This window comes from Agelaius phoeniceus, chromosome 22 (genome assembly GCF_051311805.1).
Source record: "Agelaius phoeniceus isolate bAgePho1 chromosome 22, bAgePho1.hap1, whole genome shotgun sequence".
In the NCBI taxonomy this organism is placed as follows: Eukaryota; Metazoa; Chordata; class Aves; order Passeriformes; family Icteridae; genus Agelaius; species Agelaius phoeniceus.
Window position 1 is genome coordinate 1,152,878 of NC_135286.1, and position 21,120 is coordinate 1,173,997.

Consider the following 21,120-nt stretch of genomic DNA (forward strand, 5'->3'; position numbering starts at 1 on the left):
TGCTTCTGGCGATCATGGTTTCGACCACAAAACCACAACTGGGAGTAACTCCTGGTTAACTCCTTCCAGCCCACGCAGGCAGAGTTAGACACAGGTTCAGTTTAGAGGACTATGGAAATCAGCAGTTAGAATATTTTATAACAGGCAAAACATCTCCCCCTCCCATGCCCCGCTGCTCCCTTCCCAGCTCTCTCTGGGAATTTTAAGTCCCAAAGGGAGAGGTGGGAAGGGACCATCCCGGCCATGGCATTTTGAGCGAGGAAATGGAGGAGGTATCACAGCTCCTGCACATCTGGGCAGCTGTGCCCGGGGCACGGCCACCGCTCCCTGGCCATTATCCCCAAATTCGCAGCTCCTCGGAGCCCCTCAGCTCCCGGAGGGGCTTTAGCAGCCTCTTCTCAGCTCCTGCCCCCGAGCAAACCGGGGCTGAGCCTTCCCCTGCTCCTCTGGTCCTGCGGAATTCCCATTGCAGGGAATTCCCTGCGGAGCTTTGGGCGAGCAGCTCGGGCCCGGGCTGGGCTCGGGGCTGCCGCTCCTCCCGAGGGATCCAGCCCTGAAATAAAGCGGAATTCCCGAGATCTCAGATCCTCCCCAAGGATCGTTTGTGGGAAAGGCTCGCACGGAGCCCCGGGGCTCTCCCCTGCCCCGCAGGCTCAGGGTTAACAGCCCTGGCAGGGCAGAGGCAGCAGCCGTGTAATTCCCGGCCCTAATTAGCGATAAATCCATCAATCGCACTCCCCAGAGCCAAACGCGTCCTCCCTCTCAAACCTAAAGAGCGCCGGTTCTAAATGACCCAAACACTTCCGAAAGCGAAAATTTCAGTGACAGATTCTGAATGGATCCGAGCACATTGATCCCGCGATTTACATAAAATAATAATTACTGCCGTGCCTTTTCGGGGTTCTTAATTAGGAGGAGATGGGCTGACACAGCAGCTCTGGCAGGCTCGTAAACACACGCGGGTTTCTCCCAAAAAACACCTTGGAAGCAGCGGATCTCTACACAGATATTTGTAATTTCTCTTTCTCGATGAATGTTTTACACACAGATCCTTCACGCAGGGCTCTGGGCTGGGCTGGCGTTTAGCCCTGACTAAAATACATTCAGCCGCTTCATCCCCCGCTCTGCGGCCGTCCCCGCACCCTGGCAGCCAAGCCGACACTTGCTGCCCTTTATTTCAGAGGTGCGAGGCACGAGGTGCTCTGCGGATACCATCGGCAGCCAAAACTCCACAATGTTTCGGAGGTGCCAAAATTAGAAACGGGAGTTATACGGGATCGATAGGTGTTAAAAGCTTTTTCTGATTTAAAAGATTAAATTCTTTGACAGGGTCGTAGTGTGAATCCATTTACTTAACAAAAAAAAAAAACCCAAACAAACAGCAAAAAACACCCAAGAACCAAACCCCAAAACAAACAAAAAACCCAAAGGAAAAAAAAAAACCTGCACCCAAACAAACAAAAAAAAAAATCATAAACCCCTCAACAAAAACAACACACAACAACCCTAGAAACTAGAGCCTGGTAAATACTTTGGGAGGTATTTTCTCAAATAAATAGATATGAAATGAAACCAGATTCCTGTAGCTGCTGTTAGATTTTGTTGGGCAGAGGCAGAGCAGATTCTCTTTAGACAGAAACCCCATGTGTCAGTTTTAGATGGGGATAAAAAACTAACGAGGATCGTGGTTTTTAACAAGCCCCTGGTGAAAAGGAGTGATTGGTTCCTGAGAAGCGATTCCTCCCCAGGACAGCACCAGCTCAGGCGGCGACAGAAAATCAGGGAAATGTTCCCATCCCGTTCTGTACCGCTTCACCAACAGCTGGGCAGGCAGAGGAGCAGCCCGGGAATCTCCTCCAGCCCCGGCAGCGAGAAAAGGGGAGAGGGGAAAAAAGCTCCGTTTACAGCAGCTCATGGGAAATTTCACCAAAACAGAGAAGGGAAAAAGGCTCCACTTACTGCAGCTCATTGGGCATTTCCCCAAAGCAGAGAAGGGGAAAGGGCTCACACTTATCCAGCTCCCGGGGCACCGAGGCAGAGGAGAAGGGAGAAAGGCTCGCACTTACTCCAGCTCATTGGACATCGCCGCGGTGAGGGCTCGGCAGCGCTGGCTCTGTCGGCTGCTCACACGGACATTCCCTGCCAGGTGTTTGATTTATGGCAGCGCTCGCACAGGTGGGGCGGCCGTGCCGGGATTGGCTGCCGGGACAGGTGCCCTGGGACAGGTACACCCAGACAGGTGCAGTGTAACCCTGTCCCTGCCGGCCGCCAGGGAAAGCCCCCGGCGAGAGGAGAAAGGGGCGGGATCGGGGATGCATCTCGGGGATAATGAGTTTCAGTTTGTGGATGGGTTCCATGCCTGCCGTGCCAAGGAGCTGTCATTTCTATGGAGCCGGGGGCTGGTTCGTCCTTCGCTGTTTCTTTATATATAAATACACTCAAAATACATGAATTTATAAAGGAATGAGTTAGGGAAGGAGAAAGTTTCCTCTCATTTCTCCGTGGTAGTTGTACTGACAGGAAAACCCTTTCCTGCCTCTCCTCACCCCCTCTCAGCCGCTCACTCCAGAACCACAAGGAGCTTTTTTTTCCCCCTCCCTCTTAAAACATGAACCTTAACCCCCCTAACTTTAGGTACCAGGTCATTCCCTAAATATCCTGGCTCGGTGCTCTGGGTCTGGCAGGAGCAGGGCTAACCTGTGGGATAACCTTTCTCTGTTTGGGGGCTTTGGGAAGGGGCTGCAGGAATCCCACCCAGGCAACACCTCTGCAGCAACTCCCCTGCACCCGGGGAAAGGTTTGTGCAATAGAACAAAACTCATCAGGGATTCAAGCCCTCTTGCTGGATGGTTTCTGTCATCCGTGTTGCAATGAGGAGCAGAGGATGGGCTCAGCCGTGACTCACGGTGACTGGGCTTGGAAGGCAGGAGAGGATTTTGCCAGGCAAGTTGATACAAGCCTTAAAACAAAGGGAAAAAGAAAAGCTTCCACCCCTCGTTCTCACCCCCCCATCCACCGTGTCTCACTCCTGCCTGCCCCGCTCAGCTCAGCCCTGCACGGCTCTGGGGATGGCACCCAGCTCTGGGGATGGCACCCAGCTCTGGGGATGGCACCCAGCTCTGAGTGTGGCTGTCCCTGGGGACACAGGGCAGGCAGGAGTCGTGTCCACACAGGCTCTGTGAGCACAGAGCTCTTTAATTTGGGTACAACAGCCTCCAACACCTCCCTGGCTGCTGGTGCAGGATGAGCAGTGGCCATGCTGGGCTCCTGCCTGCCTGGATCCAAAGGCTGCTCTGGGAATGAAAACCAAGGGGCTGGAGCAGTGCAGGCTCCACTGGGGATTCTGGAGAGCACCAGGAGCAGGGACAGCAACAGCCAAAGCTGAGAGAACCCGTGGAGAACCCTGGAGTGGCTGGGCTGAAAGGACCTCAAAGATGATCCAGTGCCAGCCCCCTGCCACAGGCAGGGCTGTGTCCTGTCAGGCCAAGGACAGCACTGATCTGTGCAGTTGTGGCAGCAGTTGATCAATACTCTGATTTTATCTCCAATTAATGAAGCCCTGCCGAGTTCATGGTGCCCGCAGTGGCAGCTCTGAGTCCTTGTCCTTTACCCCATCCAGGCAGAGAGGATTTCACTGGCTCTGGTTATTGCAGAGCTGCAACATCCCCTCGGGGGATTTCTGAGTCTCTTCCAACCTTTACAGACTCCAGCAACAAAAGTGAAGGAGGAGAAAACGCTGCCAGAGCCAGAGCAGGCAGGGGAAGGACAGGGCTCTGACCTCTGCAGGGAAAAGCCCTGACAAAGAAAAAGGAGACAGAAATGTGTCTGGCAGAGCTGAGCAGGGCCAGCTTCTGTCCCAGGGGAAGGTGTCCTGGGCCACCTGGGTTTGGCTCAGGCTGTCAGGCCCAGCCCTTGCAGGGCAGCAGGGATGGTGCTGTGGCTCCCCCAGGACAGGGCACAGGAGCAGCACAAACCCTCAGCCCCTGCTGCTCTGCTGGCAAAGGCCCAGTGCCAGCCTGCAGGGAGGCTGGGATGTGTCCCTGGGCCCTGCTCCTGCCAGACAGGACCACCCCTGTCCTGCCCCTTCCATCCTTTGGGCACCTTTTGTGTCTTTTTTGTGATAATGGGACTTTGGTGGCGCCTCGGAGGCCTCCAGGCCTGGACGCCCAGACAATCCCTTTGACTATGATTTCGGGATTTCTAATTATTATTTTCTCTCCTTTTTCTTTCTTTTTTTTTTTTTTTTTTCATTTATACTCCACCCTCCAAGAGTATCTGGTGAGGGGGTGGGATAGAAGAAAGAGACCAAGAGATACATTCTCTGTGAACAAAACCCTCCCACTTCCCCTCCACTCCCCTGTTAAATATACCCTGGAACAAAAGCCTTTTATGATGCTCTAAAAATAAAGCATGCAGCAGTCAAGACAAACTGCAAAGTCTAAAAGAGAGGGCCAAATTTTGCTCACAGCTACACCCTCTCTAAGGCAACAGGGCTGCTCTTGTGTTTGGCTTGTTAAACCCTCTTTCAACATCCAGGCAGCCTGGGATGAGCTGTGTTTTGTGAGGGACACAGCAGCAGCTCCAGGATGGGTTCAGCATCACCAGAGGGTCCCCAGCCCTGCAGGGCCAGCCCTGGGTGTTTCACTCAGCCAGGGGAGCGTGGCCCTGTGGCCCTGACACCCCAATGCTCCTGTTTCTGCCTCCCATCTGTGGGGTGACCTCACCTGAGCTCTTCCACACTCCCTGTTCCCAGTCTGGCTTCTCTGCTGTGTAACTTGTAAGGAACTTCAAAGCAAGGACTCTAATCCCTTTAGGATACACAGCTTTTCCCACTGACAGCTGTCAAACATCCTTCCCAGCTGTCCTGTGATGTGCCAGGAATTGCAGTTGTCTTTGACCAAGGGTTATTAAAACACTTCAGCAATTAATACACAACAAGAGGAAGCAGCCTGGAGCAGGCTAAAGTGAGATGGGGCTGCTTCAGATGCTTTTCCAGCAAAAAACACACCTTGTGCCATTCACTCCTTTGACATCCAAACCACATCATCTCTCCCTGTGTCTTCCAGAGCCTTTTCCCAGAGAAGGGAGAACAAAAAGAGGAACAGAAACTTCCTTGGGCTGCAAGGCTCAGCCTGGCAATGCTGCCCTCCCCTCTGTTTGCACAGGACAGGCACAGCAGAGCTCCACAAGGAGTAAAGAGGGAAAGGAAAAGGAGGTTTTGGCCTCCTGGAGAAATCAAGAGGGATGAACCCCTCACTGGCCCTTTCCCACCAGTTTTCCAGCCCCTGTCTGCAGCATTCCTGGGAATCCAGCTGGCTCTGCTGCATCCCAGTACCACTAAACAATGTGACCTGATGCTTAAATGTCTTTTTAATAGAGTCAGGCCAGTTTGTTATTATCTGTTGTAGCCCAGGGGGCTTTAGGAAAATTCCTGTTGTCCTCAGCGAGTTCTACCAGTTCTCACTCAGTAACAAGTTTGGGTTGCAAACAACTGACCCAGCTCAGGGGCTGCAGGGCAGGCAGCTCCAGTTAAACAAACAAACATGACCCCAGCCCAGCCACCTTCTCCTGCTGGAAGAAGCTTCACTTTTCTGTCCCTGCTCCCCAGAGCTGACCTGAGAGCTGTCAGCCCCAAGGGTGGGAGAGCCCAGCCCAGCTCAGTCTGCCAGGGGAGGGAACTGAACTGCCTGGAGATGCCACAAGGATGTTCCCCATTCCAGGCCAGGCTTCCTGTGATGTTCAGCTCCAAATATGCACAGGGAAGGAAGGAAGGAGCCAGGGAGGGTTTCACACAGAACTGTCCCTTTTAACAGGAATTTCAGCCTGGCTCCAAGGAAACTTTGTTTTCTAACCCCAGCAGGGAGCACATGCCCAGCTCACAGGGCTTCCCTCCCACCTGCAACTCCCAGCACACATTTCCTCCTGGAAGGGACCCAGAGCTGGATCCCCCCCAGTGATCCCTGTGCCAGCAGCACCAGGAAGGGCCCAGGGCTGGGCCCACACTTCCTCAGTGCTGCCATTCCTCCCCGAGAGAAACTTCCCAGCATGAAAACAGTTTTGAAAATGGACCAGATGCAAAACACCAGGGATTGCTCCCCAGCATTTCCCCCAGTGCTGCAGCCTGATCAAAGCTGCCTCCCCTGAGGAATTATCTGATGTCAGGCAGTGACTCTGCAGCACAGATGAGCTTGGGCTCAGGTACCTCAGTTGACTCCACTCCTCTTTAATCAGCCCTGGCTGAGCAGAGATATGGAAATGGCCCTGGCAGAGGTGTCCTGGGCTGCTCAGAATAAATTTCCCTTATCAGGAGTGTGGCAGATCCCAGCAGCACAGCTGGGCTGGGGTTCAGGCTCCTGTGTCTGCTCCTCTCACCCAAAATCTGAGCACAGCACAGAAATGGAATTTCATTCAGCAAATTCCCGAGTAAGAAATGAAAAAAAAAAAAAGGAAATATGAATGGATATCAGTCCTCCCTGGACTGTAATGGATGTGCTCAGGGAGCCTTCAGAGGCATCTTTATGTGACAGCTCAGTTTCTGTCAGTAATTAGAAAAGCTCAGGCCAGAGATATTTATCTGTGAGCAACATCTGGAACTAATAACATCTCAGCCCTGCCAGCCTCCCTGGTTTCATCTCAAATCTGCTGATACTTGCTGTTATTAGTTTATTTAGTTGCCTCTTCAAGCAAATGGCTTCCTGTAATCATCCCATCATGTGAAAGTGTTCTCTACACAAAAATCTCTGTCCTTCAGGATCGTTGCAAAACACTCCAAACCCCAATTTCTACAGGCTCAGGAATGAAGAGACAGAAAGGAAAATAACTCCCTCACACACCCCACAAAGTGAAGCAATTTTCAAGCCAATCCTCCACCTAGCAAGGACCTGGCTTGTGGTTTCCAGGCAGAACCAGGGCTCAGGACACATTAGTGCTGTGCTGGTCAGTACTGGACTCATCAAAGCACTGCAAATTTTAATTATTTCTCACTTCAGCTCTACACCTGTCATTACTCATCTGAATCACTCATGGGATACTGGACCAGGGGATGTTTTGGGGTGGCCAGAATGGGCACACAGCAGCACTCACCCTGCTTTTCTCTGCCTCAGCACTTTGCAGAGCTGACTTTCCCACAACAGCTTGAGAAAACAGCTGTGGGACCTGATTACTTACAGAGAAGAGGAAGGAGTTGGCTCCACAATCTTGATTTGACTCTGAAATTGTCCCTGGAACTGGGATTCCATGCTTGGATGCCAGGCCTGGTTTGGAGCAGCCACCCCCTGCTCTTGAAGCGTTCAGATGAGAAGGCAAAGGCAGAGAGGCTGGGCAGGGGCTGGGAACTGAATCTCCTTCCCAGGGAGAAACCTGGAAAGGCCAAAGGGCCTGGCTGAGTCTGTGCTGGGACCCTCAGGGAACACAGCCCCAGCTCCTGGACCGTGTGGGACAAGCTCCAGCCCCTTGGAGCTCTCAGCTCTCTCCAGGCCCAGGGGGATTGGATTTCCCTCTTGGGAACATCCCAGTGCTGGTGCTGCTCCTTCCCCCCCAGAGGCTCCAGCTTTGTCCTCCCCAAAATCCTGCAGGGACAGAATGGGGGTGATGCAGCAAGGCCCAAGCAGAGCCAGCAGGGCTGAAACCTCCTGTAAAAATCAACAGTTAAAATGAACAGTTCTGGGCTGGAGAATGGGGAAACTTTTGGGTTTTGTCTCCTGGTTCAAGGGAGCTGCTGCAGGGGACAGCACCAGGAGCCAGTGGCTCTGGCTGCAAAGATTGATCAGGGAGTGACTTTGGAGCCCCTGCAGCCCCCTCCATCCCCATGCAGCCCTGCAGGAGCTGTGACCCCCAGTGCCACCCCTGAGCCCATCTCTGCTGCCACCTGTGCCCCAAAACCTGCAGGGAACCCTGGCTGTGCCCTCTGTGCCCCAAAACCTGCAGGGAACCTGGGCTGTGCCCCAAAACCTGCAGGGAACCCAGGCTGTGCCCCAAAACCTGCAGGAACCCAGGCTGTGCCCCAGCAGCTGCAGGGAACCCTGGCTGTGCCCTCTGTGCCCCAAAACCTGCAGGGAACCCTGGCTGTGCCCTCTGTGCCCCAGCAGCTGCAGGGAGCCCAGGCTGTGCCCTCTGTGCCCCAAAACCTGCAGGGAACCCAGGCTGTGCCCTCCTGGCTCCTGCCAGAGCTGGAACTGCCCCAGCACCTGTGCCCCAAACCTCCTCCCTCCCAGAGCTCCTCCCCAGGCTCTGGAGGAGGGAAGGAGCCCCAGATACCCCCAGATACCCCCAGACACCCCCAGGAATCTGCTCCACCCTGTGCTGGTGGGCAAGCTCAGCATCCCCACTGGCACCTGTGTGTCACATTTGATCCCAAATAAAGACCCTCTCAACCCTGCCTCACTGCACCTCTCCTGCTGCTTCACCCAACACCTACAGGGAGAAATCTTCCCATTTGAGATGAAACCCAAACCCAAATCCTATCAGTGCATCACCTGCCCAGATAACAAATCTAACCCAAGCTTGTAGGAACTTACTGGGTTGTTTTTGGCTTGCCCAGCATGTAGGTCAAATGTACAAGCCGGGAGCTTTCCTGCACAGCAAATCCAGAAGGTAAATTTAGTTTTTTTGGCCTCTGCAGGGCTGGAATTTGCTTCTTGGGGCAGGCTGTTGTTGTGGGATTAAGAGAAAGTTCACTGCAAGGTACCAGTTATCCCATGGAGTGGAAAAATAACAGGTATTTTGCAACATTTCCAGAGATGCACCAAGAATGTCCTGGGTGGCAGGGAGCACATGGGAGCTGCTGGCCTCGGGGCCTGGGGATTTTCCTTCCTCTGAGAAAATGTCTCCTGCAAGAAGCACATGCCTCTTACAAAACCAACTGCTGCCTGGGCTTTGTTAAATAAATCAATCAATTCTCTTTTACTCTGTGATCTGAGAACAGCTCCCTCCTGAGCTGACACTGTTGTGTTTTCCCCACAGTTTTATGGCCCTGCAAAAGTCCCACTGATGGCCAAATGGGACCACTGGGAATGGAAAACCTGATTTATCTGCACCAGTGATGTTCAGGGAGGATAAAATGATGGAATATCCCAAGCTGGAAGGGATGAAGGATCAGAGCCCAACCCCTGGCCCTGCAGCAATCCCACCCTGCAGTGCTGTCCAAACACTCCTGGGGCTGTGCCCATTCCCTGGCAGTGCTAAAATCCCTAAAATCCAACCTAGAGCTCTCCTGGCCCAGCTCCAGCCCTTCCCAAGGTGCTGTCCCTGTGGAGTTTGAGGATCTGCTGCCATGGGCTGTGTGCCAGGCCCTGCAGTGGGACCAGCAGCCCCAGACTGCCCTCGCTCCGTGTCCCTGAGCCTGGCTCTGCCTGCAGCCCCTCTGAGCCTGCTCTGGGGCCAGGCCTGTTTGGGCAGTCCCACAGGGAGCCCCAGGACAGGAGCCACCCCCGGGGCTCTCATGGATTCACAGCCCTGACCCTACTGGGATCATTTCATGTGAGTCTTGGAGAATTTGCCTACCCTGGGTGTCTCCTCACCCACGCAAACCACTGGGGGAGATGTGACTTTTAGCAATGCATTTCCACCCCAGTTTGAAGCTAGATCAAACAAATGAGGCTGCAGCAGCACAAACTGTGTCTCTGCTGCAGCAGGAACTGGTGCTCCTGGCCAAAACCCAAGCACAGCTGAGTCCTAAAAAGGCACAAAAGGAAGCTCAGATTTCACCTGAACCTGGAGGATTTATGGCTTTGACAGTGAGACCTTTTCCTGTGAGCTCCTACAGCAGCTTTAGGATTAATCACTGCCAGTGAAAGCTGCTCTGATTTTCAGCATAGAATGAAATCATTTTAGGATAAATTAGAAAAATCTAATCTGAGTCTGAGCCAGGACAGCATAGCCCCCTTCAGAGCTCAGTGGAGAGGCAAAGTTGGAGACCAGGCCCAGATAAAGGATGCCAGATGGTTGCTGAAAGCCTTGCTGTAAGAATTTCAATGTATTTTATCCATTCTTGAATAAAAGGTGAGAGAAATGAGACCTGAGGCTCCCACCTGGCCTTGCCTGTGTCTCCACTGGTGTCCCTGCACCTGAAGGTGCTCAGGAATGGGACATTCCCTGCCCTAGGTCTGCAGTGCCTTTGCATTCCAGGGATGGGATGGATGGCAAACCTTGCCCAGGAGCAGGGATGGGAACACAGCACGACCTGAGGAGCTTTCCTTGCTCCCAGCTGCTGAATCCACCCCGTGAGAGGCTCTCTGGGGAGCCCAGCCTGGCCCTTCAGTGCAGACCAGGCCAGACAGGGCAGTGCAGGGGGTTCTGCAGTGGGGATGGTCCTTCCCTCCCACACAAGGACACAGTGCCCCTGGCAGTGGCAGCTGGGGGTGCCCGGGGCTCTCCCCTTGACCCGAGGGTGACACTTGGCTGACATTGCTCCAGAGCCCATCCCTGCACTATCTGATCCTATCTGATCCTTGGCCCTGTGATCTCCCAGCCCCAGCGACCCTGGGCAGCCCCCCTGGCTACCAGGAGCCCAGATGGGATTGTGGCCCCAGGGGAGGCTGTAAAACAGCCCCAGAGTGGCCCGAGAGGCAGATGTACCAATTAGGGAAAGCCTGGGTGGCAGCTCCGAGCACGGCGCTTTTAATAACTGCAGGGATGTTGAGAGGCAAATAAATTATATGATGAAAGTCTAGCAGGCTGCAGAACCCAGAGATGTAATAAGCAAGACTGGCACCAAGACTGAAATTTTGCCCCCTGGGCTTGGCATTTTGTCTGATTGCCTTTGCAGATGGGAAGGGATCCGGAGCTTCCGGTCCTGCTTGGCAGGAAGGGATTTCTCAACAGCAGCCTGGAGAATGCTCCTGGGAAGGCTGGAATGAGGGAGCTCCCCGGCACTCAGGGAGGAACAGCCAGGTTTTTCACCAGGAAAGAGGGGACAAGGCTTCCCTCCTGACTTTGGGGTTCAAAGCATGAATTGAAATGATAGAGAAGCGTTAAATGGGTTTAATATTGGAGGGAGGCAGCTGGGTAAGGCTGTGTTGTTCCCTTGCTGGTGCACAGCTGAGGGCTCCAGGGGTCTGGGTTGATTGATCTCCATCTCCTCTGACCCCATGGGTGCTCCATTCTCTCATGGCTTCTCTTCCCAGCACTCTCAGGGCAGGGACACCTCCCACTATCCCAGGTGCTCCAGCCTGGCCTTGGGCACTGCCAGGGACCCAGGACAGCTTCTCTGGGCACCCTGTGCCAGGGCCTATCACCCTCACAATTCCTTCCTAAAGGTGACTTAATCCCAAAAATCACCTCAGCTTTCACCCAGGGTGGATTCTGCTCATAATCAAATCCCCCCAATGAAATGAGGAGCAGCTCTGCTCCCCTGCCCAGGAGCCAGGCAGGCTGGGGAATGTCCCTGCCCAGGGAAGGAGCACAGCAGTGTCTGCAGCCCCTCAGAGCTCCCAGCCCAGCCCCACACCCTTCTTGTCCATGGCAATTACAGCTCTTGTTTCCAGGGCTGGACAAGGAAAGGAGGAAGAGCTGCCCTGGCTTCATTGTGCCAGGGAAATCTCTGCTTGGACAGGTCTCAGCACACTCCAATTCACTTTTAATTCTCCTGTAGGAATAACACAGGGAGCCTGTGGCCTTTGCACGGGGATCTGGGAGCAGCACCTGTTTGGGAATAATCAGCCCAAGAAAAGTTTTTCTCGAGTATTTGCATTTTTGACCTCGTCTGAGCACGATAATGGTGCACTCTGTCAATCTTGCAGGGCTCTGTGAGTGACTCCTGCCTGGCTCTATTATGATTTCTCAAAAGACCTCCCATAAGGGTTAAATGACCTCACATTAGCTCTAATTTGGGGCTAGCTTTCCTATTCAGAACTTAACAAAGCCACGGGTGTTTACCCAAGTCCCATAAAGGGACAGGGACCACACACAACCCTCAGCACTCAGCCTGGACACTGACAAATCCCTGGGACAGAGGGGGATGGAAAATCTTCATCCAGCCTGAATGATCTCTACAGAGACCCCGAGGGTGCTGTCCCCAGTGAGAAGGGACAGTGGCCACCCCCGCTGGGACAGAGGGGATGGAAAAGCTTCACCCAGCCTGAAGGAACACCCAGCAGAGACCCCGAGGGCGCTGTCCCCAGTGGGGAGGGACAGTGGCCACTCCTGCCCGGACAGAGGGGATGGAAAAGCTTCACCCAGCCTGAAGGAACACCCAGCAGAGACCCCGAGGGCGCTGTCCCCAGCAGGGAGGGCCAGCGGCCCCCCCTTTGTTCCCCTCCATGCCCCAGCCCGCTGGGTCCCGGAGCATCCCAGCACTCCCTGCCTCATTCCTGGGCTGTTCTCGCTGAGCTCCGATGAGCGCGGTGTTGGTAAATCGCCAGCACAGCCAAAGGGTTCAATGTCTCACTGGGAAAGGCTCAGGGAAAGCTGCACCTTGGGAAGAAGCATCTCCAGCCCCATGCCAGCTGCCGGCCGGGATTGGTGCCACACAAAATGGAAATAACAACAAACCCCACTCGGTGTTCCCAGCACCGAGACAGAGCCGGGGCTCTGCTCCAGGGAATCGGGGCTGAGCACCTGACAGGGACCCGGGACAGAGCCGGCTCCGAGGATGGAGGTTTCCCCCTTCCCGCTGCAATTAAAGGTCAAAAAAACCAAATAAAGAGGCAGCACAAACATGTTATTGGCCGGGTGAGTAAACATTTCAGCCCTTGTGCAATCGCTAATGACAGCGCCAGGCGTGTGTGAACTTCCTGTCACTGTCCTGCACTTCATCCTCCATTCACCACGGCAATTAGGCTGCCTTTTATGCAAGGGCTGAAATTCGCCCGGATTGATTTAACGAGGATAATTTCCTCTCTGGGACTGCTGGAAATTAATCATCACTTCTCCAAGCTCCATCTGGAATTCACTCGTCAGCACCACGCGGGGCTCTGCTGGTGGCACCTTCCTGCTGCCCCACTGGGGGTGGCTTTGGGCAGGGATTTCCTACACTGGGAACAGCAAAAATCCCAAATATGCAGCAAAGTCAACGACCTCAGAACAAGAGACAGCAATAAACCCGATTCTCTCCCTGTTCACAGCAGTTTTCACTGAAGATGCAGTTTAATTACACTGATCCTAATTTGCAGCAAGTGAGAGTGTCAGAAAGAACTGGTGGAGTGTCTGAAAGAGAAATTAAATATACACCTAAGCAGTTACATATCCAAGAAGCTGCCCTTGCACATAGAAATGTCAATTTGTGCATGCAGAGTGGGTAAGGAGGCAGCAATTCCCCATTTTTAGAGCTCCCTGCCCTGTTTGATGTCCAGGTGAAGGATTTGGAGAGCTGAGAGCAGTGAATGTCTCTGAGAAAGGACTGGACTCCCAAAAAAACCATCTCAAACTCAATAAAAACCTAAAAACTAAGTCAGAGGAAGGAAAAACAAAAGGAATCATAGCATAGGGAGACACAGCAAGGGATTGGCAGCTAGAAGGGCAGAATGCTCTGGAAAGAAAACTGTTTTGTTTATTAAAACAATTACTACAGCTTAAAAGGAAGAGCTCGGGAGGAGTGTGAATGAACTGCCCTGCTCAAAACTGAGGTGTGGCTGCTCCAGAGGTTTTCCCAGCATTTTGGTGTCTTTTGATGTAAACCACAGAAACTAAACTATATGAATTAAAATCAGGGCTCCTTAAAATTCACCAGTTCCAGGATTATTCTCGGGAGCTGACCCATCCCTGAACACCCCACAGGGGTACAGTCACAAAGGAACTGACATGAAAGTTGCAGCAAGTCTTTGTTGACTTCTTCCACCCCAATGCTGACCCATTTCCAGCCATCAGGAGTTTGCAACCTCTCTTAGATGAAGAGCTCTCTAAATTTTCCATTCTTCTCTATAAAACCAGTTCAAGCCAACTGACAAGAACCTTCCCTTTCCCAGTTACCCCCTGCAGAAGCCAGGCAAACCCCCTGGGAGTCTGTGGTTCAAGGAATTGATCCCCATCCCTCTATTCCTCCTCTCTTGGGAAGAGCCAGGGCTTCCTTCAGAATAATTTTTCTCTGGGCAATAAAAGCTCTGCCTCAGAGAGCTGCAGATTGGAAATGCTCTACCTAATCAAAGATTGCAGCATCCCTGGGATATTTATCAATTCTTGATTCTATTGATAACTGGGAAAACAGAGTCCCAGCTGAGAGAGCAGCAGAGCCAAGATAACAACTCCTGATTGCAGATTGTGGCTGGGACTGGGGGGGAAAATCCTCAGATCTTCCTTCTGCAAAGCTTCTGCCTCTCTTTGGAGCAAGGACAGCTGGAAATTAAATGAAAATATCTTCCTCTTAAAAGACCTCCATCCAGTTTTGCAAATAAACACATGAGCAGCCACCCAGTGGGGGAACGAGATCATAACCAGCTGGGGCTGGGATGCACAAAGGTGTGGAGGAAATGTTTTTGAAGGATGGCAAAAAGGGATGTGTAGGAGACGGAATTACAGACGTTCCTAATATGGGAAAGGAAAGTCTGAACTTCCTGTGAAAAATGAAAACCACAAACAAATCTGGGAGATTCTCAGAGCCGGGGAGAAAGGAGAGGCGGGGTAAAACTGCCACGGAAAACGGAGCTTGAAACGTCTCCCCTTTTGTCTGGAGGGCTTTGGGGAAGAATGGAGCGAGAGGGAGTAACGAGCAGAGGCGCTAATGGCGTGGAGCATCTCCGTGGAGCTGCAGATTAAAGCCCGCAGCACCTCGGGGCAGAGGGAATCTGTAGATCTCGGAGTCAGTCTGTGGGGCAGGCAGCTGCAGCCTTTGTTCCCGACCTTCCCCATCTGATGGTGGAAATGAGAGCTCCGAGTGCTGCAGCTTCCAGCCCCAATCGGAGCCGGCATCTCTGCAGCGATGGGTTTATTTACATGTTCCGAGTTATCGCTGCCCAGCATCTGAGAGGGGCCCTCCACATCTGGAGAGCCCTGATGAAAGTAAAAACATCACACTGGGGATTTCTGTTTGTGCTCCTGGCACTGAGGGGCAGAGCCTGAGCCTCTTCCACACCCCCAGCAGCAGCTCTGGTTCCTCTGCTCCCAGAGCACCTCCTGACACTGAACCGGAGTTTTCAGGGGACAGCCAGGGCCAGGTTTGGTCTGGTTTGCTTCAGGGACCCCCCTGCCACGGCAAAGGTGGGAGAACCAAGCAGGGAGAAACATCCCCGGCCTCCAGCTGGGCTCTGGGAGTCACCTGCCTGTCCTGGGAGGTGCCAGAGGTGTCTGGCTGCAGGGTGAGGGCAGCCCAGCACTGCTGGACCCATCCCTGCTCACACCATTGTGCATCCTCTGCCCCTGCAGCCCTGCCAGGATTTGCTTTTGGAGAGTCAGTGAACCCAGCAGGGCTTTCCCTGCCAGCAAAGCTGCAATCCCACCCTGTGCCTCACTGCCAGGACGGGAGCAGGGCACAAAAAAGACAAAAGCAGGACCAGGAAAAAAGAAAAATCTCCACTAAAGCAGCCCCTGAGAGCCTGTGGAGCTGTACCAGCAGGGCTGGCAGGTGTGGCAGTGCCTCAGCAGGGCCCTGCCTCTCTCCAGCAGGAATTCCCAACTTTTGTCCCCATCCCAGGCCACTGAGGACCCTCCTTTACTCAGTGTAGAGCCCCTTCCCAGCCTGGTGCTTCCCCAAATCCAGCACCCAGCAGAGCACACACAGAAACTGCTGGGGCCTGCAGCAGCTCCAGTCCCTGTGGATGCAGAAACTCAGGGCAGCAAACCCTGGATCTCCTCCTTTTCCCATGCTGCTCCTTTCCCTTCTGGGTGGATTGCCCCACAGAAATATCTGCTCCAGAGTCACTCACAGCCTCCCTGCCTCACTGGCTGCCACCCTGGCTCACAGCACATTCCACAAGCTGCTTGTACTTCCCTCTGCTACCACAGCAGCCACTCCTGGGCATCCTCCTGGGTGCTCTGGCTTTCCATAATATTTTTTTTTGGAATAAAAAGATTCCACGTGCTTCTCTCCAGACCCTTGCAAACCCCTCAGCTGGAAGGGAGTTCTCAGCCTTATTTACTGGAAAGGAATACAAAATCTAGACCCAAAGAACAAATCAGGCTAAATTGATCCCACAGTTTCCACAGTGTTTCCTGACAGGGTGGGCTCCTATGGGGAGCTGTGTCCAGGGCACAGGAATTTGCAGCTGCAGGAAGGAGACTGAGACAAACAACAACATTTGGGTTTCAAACTGGAGCTGGAAAGTTTTACAGCTGCAAATAACACTGGCAGTCCTGTAACCCAAGGGGAGAATGGGGGTCATGAAAGCTCCTGCTTGAGGGCACGAGCTGGTGGCAAGGGAGGAATTTTTCCTCCCATTCACAGCATTGCTCAAGTGGCTGGGTACATTCTGCAAGAGTTTCACCATCCATGGAAATACCAGGTAAAAGACAAAGGTCCTGCACTGGACAAGCCCCTGGCTGTGGGACTGATTTTAAATTCCCACCTTTGGTGCTTGAAGACTGGATCTGTGGCTGGATCTGGGCTCCTCTTCCTCCTGAGCCCTCCCCATCAACTGACACAGGGAGGGCAGGAGGTTTGCTGGGTGTCTCCAGAACGTTTCATCTGTGGTGGGCAGAAAAATCAGTCAGGGTCATCTTAAATTCACTTCAAATTCATTACATCACAATTGTCCTTCCTCTGAAAAGTGTCTTTTCCCCCTGCCAGAGCTCAGAGATGCCCAAAGCACTCCCAGGCCCTTCCCTGCTTTTGTTGTCTCCAAATTAAACATTCCCTGTTTGTAGCTGATCAGTTATTAATCCCTGAATACCTGAATTTGCATTTTTGTGCTTTGAATGCCAAGTGTCTTCTGCTGCTCTGGTCCTGAGGGTGACTCTGCTCTTTTCACAGAATGCTCTGACTCTCCCCTGCTTTTGATGATAAAATCTGGACAAGAGTCATCAGATTTTATCAGTCCACACTAAAAAAAATGCATAAAATTGAGGCCAAAAATTATCCTGGAAGTAGCCTTGTTCCTGCTCAGTGCTTTCCACATTTACCTGTGGGATGAATCCCTTTTCCTGAATGCTTTGAGTGAATTCCCACATCCAGACCAAATCCCATTCTAACGAGGTCTCAGGCACAGGCTCCCCCACAATAAACAGATTAAACCCCAGGCATGAGGACTCCAGAACCCCACAAGCTCTTGTGCCCCAGAACACTTCCAGCAGCCCCAGAGCCACGGGCATCCAGAGGGCTTGGGTGGTTTTTGGGCCCAGCTTTCCCTGCAGGGCCCCAGCTCTGTCGCTCATCATTCCTGTCAGGCCAGTTCAGAGCTCTCTGCCCTGATGGGCTGGATTAGGGCTGCCTGAGCAGTTCTTGTCTCCTGCCTTGTTGTTTGGAGATGGGGCTGCAGAGGGGAATGGATTACAGCAGGGAAATACATCCAGCTGTCACCCCAGCATTCACTGGGACCTCCTGGAATCAGAGAAATGGCAAGAGAGGAAAGTGCCACAGAGGGAATCTCTGCTCTCCCTCTCGTGGATGCCTCAACACAGCCATCGTTTTTCTTCCTAGTAATTAATTTCAGTGTATGGTTAATTGTAATAAGCATCAATTTCTAATGAACACACGGGATGCTGGAGCACAGCTGTCCCAATTAAAGTAACTGTAGGGTGCCCTGAGCAGCGGCTCCGTCCCTCCAGCTCCTCCCTCCAGATCCCAGCCCAAAGCTCTCATGGCCAGGGAGAAACCCAGGAATTCCAGGGTCTCTGAGGATGATTTCATACAGGACTTGGAGGAAAAGTCTCTTTCCCTCCATCCCAGCTGGTTTATTAGGAGGGCAGCTTGTTCAGAACGCAGGGATGATTCAAATGTGAAGCAAAGAGGATCCAAAGGTTTCCAGGATCCACCATGGGCTGTCTGCTGAGAAGAAATGTCCTGGGGAATCCTGCTGAAAAAGTCTTCAAAAAAAGACCCAAGTTAGAGCCACAGAATCCCAAAATCATGGAACCACAGAATCACAAAATCATGGAACCACAGAATCCCAAAATCATGGAACCATTAAGGTGGAAAAATATCTCCAGGGTCATGGAGTCCAACTGTGACTGATCCTCACCTTGTGAGACCCCAGAGCTCTGAGTGCCACCTCCAGGGCTGGGCACTCCAAACCTCCCTGGGCAGCTCTGCCAAGGCCTGAGCCCCCTTTCCATGGGGAAATCCCTGCAGTGCCCACCCTGAGCCCAGCCTGAGGCCGTTCCCTCTGCTCCTGTCCCCGTTCCCTGAGCACAGCCCGGCCCCCCTGGCTGCACCCTCCTGGCAGGAGCTGTGCAGATGTCAGGAGGCAATGACACAGCTGAGGGCTCAATGCAGACTCCCAGAGGGGTGTTTGTCACTTCCCCTGCACGGCTTCATCAGCTAGAACCAAAACAAGGGATTGCTCCATGTGCCATCAGCCTCCTGCTCCTCACACCACGCACACTGTAATCAAACACAGAGAAACAAGCAGCAATTACAGCATAAATATCTTAGTCACTGGCCTGATCAAAACAAAAGCCAGGAATTCTAGCACCAAACACTCCAAGGAGAAGCAAGAAAGCTGCAGGAACAGGTTGATGACACATCCCATCGTAGCTGAGCTCTGTGGACAGGGATTTCTGAGCTGGTCCAGCTCCAGACAGGGGTCCTGTGCTACAACAGCAATTAAGTTCCCATTAAGGTACATTTCCTCATTATCAGAGGTAATAGTTGTCATTATTACAGCAAAATACACAAAGGCAAGTCAGTAAATGTATCAATTAATGATTTTCTTCCATGTCGCTTCAAAGAAAACATTCTGGGAATGGCATCAAGGAGCCAAAGCAGTGAAAAAGATCAGTAATGTTGGGGGCAGAATTAAGGATGTGATGTTGGAGCACATCCCCTACAGAGCAGAAATGCTGTCTGTGTGAGGAGCCCCCCTGCAGATGTGAGCATTCCCTGGGCTCAGGCAGGCAGGAGCTGCAGTGAGGGGGGGTCTCCCTCTCCAGGATTAACACTTCAGGCAGGCAGAGATCCCAAGGGAGAGGTGTTCTCTTCCCTGAGCACCTGCCAGCACTGCAGAGCAGAGATGGGCACTCACACACATCCACATCTGGATCTGCAACAAATTTCAAGCTGTTTCCAGGCCAAGAAAATTGTTGTGTTTAGTGAAACTGTGGTGGTCAATGGACAGAGACAGAGTGGTGAAGTTTGTGCCTGCCAGCACAAGCTCCTGGGTTTTCCTGATGGACTCCAGGCTGGGAGCTGCCCTTTGTGTTGGCTCACAGGGAGGCCAGGGCAGTGTGGCCTGAGCTGGGCAGTCACTGGCTGGCTGGAGCTGTGGGCAGCTCTTCCCTTACTCATTTCCGTGCTCTGACACTGCTGATTTGCCTGCCCTCAGCAGGTACAATGTTATCACCTCCCAGAGTTGTTTGAATGAAATTTTTGGGCTCTGCACTATGACCCAACCAAATGGTTGAGAACAACAGGTGAATCTCAGGATCTGTGCTGTTGTAACCTCCCTCCTCCCCTGTGAGTCTCCTCCCCTTTGTTTACTGCAATCCCTCGGATTTTGGGGTGGTTCAAGCAGGGCTGTACCACCCTCGTTCCTCCTGGGCTTCATAAAGAGCCATTTGCATCCAGTGGGAGACTTCCCTGACCCAGGACTCGCTCAAGAGCGGTGGGATCAAGATTAAACTCATTTGCATACATGTAAATTTTTGCCATTTGCTGTGCAAAAAATATCCTGTCTCTGAGATACGGGAAAACAGGGTTCTGACTCAGAATTGATGCTATCGCTGCTGTCAAGATTAGAGTCTGAATTGTGCAATCCAACTTAACTCTCAGTATCACTTGCTATGCAAAAGACAGTGTTTCATACAGAGGTGTGGCCTTTCCAGTGATTGCAGCAAATCCACACCACAGCTGGCACTTCCATCCAGTACAGTTGGAAAGCACAGCCAATTCTTCAGCTTTGATCCTAAAAGAACTTGATTGTTCCTCGTGAGGTGCAGGGAAAACCGTGGGGGAATGAAGAGGATGAAGAGATTTTTAACACCTGTCATGAAACTGCCCTTGGAGAAAAAAAAACCAAAAAACCAACTCAAAAACAAACAGAAAAGGTGAAAGCACTTAGAAAAAAAAAGAAGAAGAAGAAAAAAACCTTTTTTCCCACAGGAAACTTCCATCAATATCGCATTTTCCCTAAGGACATTTCTGTATCTGTCACTAGAAATTACTGCTGTCAGCGGGAATGCATCAGCCCAAAGCAGAGGGCTGGGCTTTGGTGGGCTGGAAAGGGACATAAACCACAGCTGCTTTTAACCACCAGCTCACCTTAGCTAGAGTGAACACCTTGTTTATGCAATAAATCCAATTTTGTCTGGAGGAAAAACGATGTTGGAAGGGCAAAGGGAGCTGTTGTTTTCACAAGCAAATGCCTGATGCCTAATCAAGGCTGAGAGAGGCATTTCACTCACGTAGGGCTGAGAAGGTGCCAAAACACAGGTAGGAGAAAGGTATTTCACAGGGAAACAGCTGCAGGTGGATGCCAAAACATCCAGAAACAGCAGAACTCTCCCAGCAGAGCCCCCAAATTTGTGCACTCCAATTGGAGTGGCAAAAGAAACAAGCCTAAAACAGATTTCCTCCATAAAGTGAAATGACACCCTAGAAAATTATACTCCAATAAAAAGCTAATGAAAAGGTGCACTGGGAACAGTTTTGCCCTCCAGATAACTTGTCCCTCCTGATCTTAATGAATTCACTGGCAATTCTGACAAGCTTTTATTACAGTGGTGCTCAGTGCCCTGGAAGCTGGGTGCAAGTGCTGTTCAAAGGGATGGGCTTTGTCCCAGGGAACACGGGCTCATCCTGCAAAAGGCAGGGATGGAGGGTGCTGATTATTCATTGTCTGCACAGGGAATAAAAGAGGTTTATATGGAACAGACGTATGGGTAAGTGTCAGTGTCATTAGCAGTAATTAGAGTAAGTGCCTCTGTGATCCTCCTCTGGTATATCTGAGGCAGGCTTCATTTCATAACTACAGGTTTGGCTGCTCAAAATCCTCTTTCCCAACAGAGAGCCCATGGCTGCTGCACCCTGCTCTCCTCTGGGCTCTCACTAGAGAGGGGCCACATTTCTGTTCTCCCCTCAGATGTGCCCATGGAGAGTTT

The 21,120-nt window shown here is 52.2% G+C and overlaps 1 protein-coding gene across 3 annotated transcripts in view; it reads right to left on the minus strand.

The window, feature by feature from the left end:
* The window catches only part of GRHL3 (grainyhead like transcription factor 3), a 35,257-nt gene extending 18,698 nt beyond the window's left edge, over positions 1-16,559 (minus strand). Inside the window, exon 1 of one of the 3 annotated variants that reach the window (XM_077189663.1) lies at positions 16,434-16,559. Coding sequence is in view for 2 of the 3 variants with exons in the window: in XM_054648344.2 (XP_054504319.1) it covers positions 2,067-2,083 (17 nt within the window). In the remaining variant the exon portion in view is untranslated. Of the gene's footprint in view, positions 1-1,959; positions 2,298-16,433 lie in introns of those variants that run through there. The other 2 variants (XM_054648344.2, XM_077189662.1) reach the window with 2 other exon arrangements.
* Positions 16,560-21,120: the final 4,561 nt, after the last annotated feature.